This window comes from Bubalus bubalis, chromosome 3, assembly GCF_019923935.1.
Source record: "Bubalus bubalis isolate 160015118507 breed Murrah chromosome 3, NDDB_SH_1, whole genome shotgun sequence".
Taxonomy (NCBI): domain Eukaryota; kingdom Metazoa; phylum Chordata; class Mammalia; order Artiodactyla; family Bovidae; genus Bubalus; species Bubalus bubalis.
In genome coordinates, this window is record NC_059159.1 from 58363413 (window position 1) to 58365208 (window position 1796).

Below are 1796 nucleotides of genomic sequence, written 5' to 3' on the forward strand. Positions count from 1 at the left end.
TCTCCAGCACCACAATACAGGCTCTATGACAGGCAATCTCCAAAATGGCTTACACCAAGGGGCATCTCCCAGGACTGCTGCTGCCAGTGGCCTGTCCCTGAGGTGAGTCACTGCTGATCCACACCTCTGCAGGGGCCTCCTGTGAGGTCCCTGCTCCTTTCCCCTATGACTGGTGCACACAAGATTTTATTTGTGTCCTGAAGTCACCAGATACAAACTATCTGTTCATGGGTGACTATGTAGACAGAGGTTATTATTCTGTGGAAACGGTAACTCTTCTTGTGGCATTAAAGGTGCGTTATCCAGAGCGCATTACAATACTGAGAGGAAACCACGAAAGCCGACAAATTACCCAAGTTTATGGCTTTTATGACGAATGTCTGCGAAAGTATGGAAATGCCAATGTTTGGAAATATTTTACAGATCTCTTTGATTATCTGCCACTTACAGCTTTAGTAGATGGACAGATATTCTGCCTCCATGGTGGCCTCTCTCCATCCATAGATACACTGGATCATATAAGAGCCCTGGATCGTTTACAAGAAGTTCCACATGAGGGCCCGATGTGTGATCTGTTATGGTCAGATCCAGATGATCGTGGTGGGTGGGGTATTTCACCACGTGGTGCTGGCTACACATTTGGACAAGATATTTCTGAAACGTTTAACCATGCTAATGGTCTCACACTGGTTTCTCGCGCTCACCAACTTGTAATGGAGGGATACAATTGGTGTCACGATCGGAACGTGGTTACCATTTTCAGTGCACCCAATTACTGTTATCGTTGTGGGAACCAGGCTGCTATCATGGAATTAGATGACACTTTGAAATATTCCTTCCTTCAGTTTGACCCAGCACCTCGTCGTGGAGAGCCTCATGTGACCCGGCGCACCCCAGACTACTTTGAATGGATGTCTCCATGAATGGAGTCTGTTTCTCCTAGTCCTGTGGAAGTCCTGTAATCAGTTCCTGTTAGCCCTCAAAGTCAGATTCCCTGGGGATTTCAAGTCCCTTTGCCAGAAGCCCAGGATGGGACACATGATGAGGGGCTCAGAGCCTGCACAACAGTGGGAGAACTTCCTTGGTACTACTGGCCTTCAGTTTATGGGTTTCCCACTCAGTAGTTATAGGATTTGATTTCATCATGATTGTGCCCCTCCTGCCATCTCATTGGATATCTTTTTTTTTTTAGCAGATTCCAGAATCCTCCTGTTGATGGACAGCTAGTTGCAACTTTGTTGCTCTCACAGGAGGAGATAAGCACTCATCCTTCTACTCCACCTTCTTGAACCAATCCCCAATCAGAAAGAACACTTTTTGTTTACATTATACAAGTGAATTTAAAACTTTGGGAAAATTTTTTTTAAGGAAAACATAATTATCAAAACTACTTTTAAGGAATAGGAGAAAACAGAACAAAAAACATGGAAATACCTGAGAAAGTTATTGGAGAACTAGCTTCTAAAATGAAAATAAATTTTTTAAAAAAAGAACAACTAGCCTTACATATTTCTCAGCTTAATTCTTTCATAACTCTAAAGAATTCATTAATCTGATGTTATTTGTGAGGTTCAGAGGCATGGAAAAATCAGATAGATATAAAAATTCTTATTTTTTGGAAGACAGCTAATTTGATACTGGATACATGAAATATAATGTATAGAATTTAATTTATTAAGCTTGATGAAAATACCCTAAAATTAAAAATAAGTTTATGTAGGTTAGCTATAAATTAAAAACATACTACAGCATGATTAAACAGAGTTCGTTATAAAAATAGAAGAATGGTAAAAATA

General features: G+C 40.6%; 1 protein-coding gene across 1 annotated transcript; it reads left to right on the forward strand.

The window, feature by feature from the left end:
- The first annotated feature begins 203 nt into the window (after positions 1-203).
- On the forward strand, positions 204-923 carry LOC123465529 (serine/threonine-protein phosphatase 2A catalytic subunit beta isoform-like). Its single transcript, XM_045164714.1, has one exon. The coding sequence runs from the start codon at positions 228-230 to the stop codon at positions 921-923; it is 696 nt and encodes a 231-aa protein (XP_045020649.1). The 5' UTR covers positions 204-227.
- The last annotated feature ends 873 nt before the right edge of the window (positions 924-1796 follow it).

Coding starts and splice junctions, on each gene's coding strand:
- LOC123465529 (XM_045164714.1), top strand. CDS start 228: ATGGGTGACTATGTAGACAGAGGTTATTATTCTGTGGAAACGGTAACT.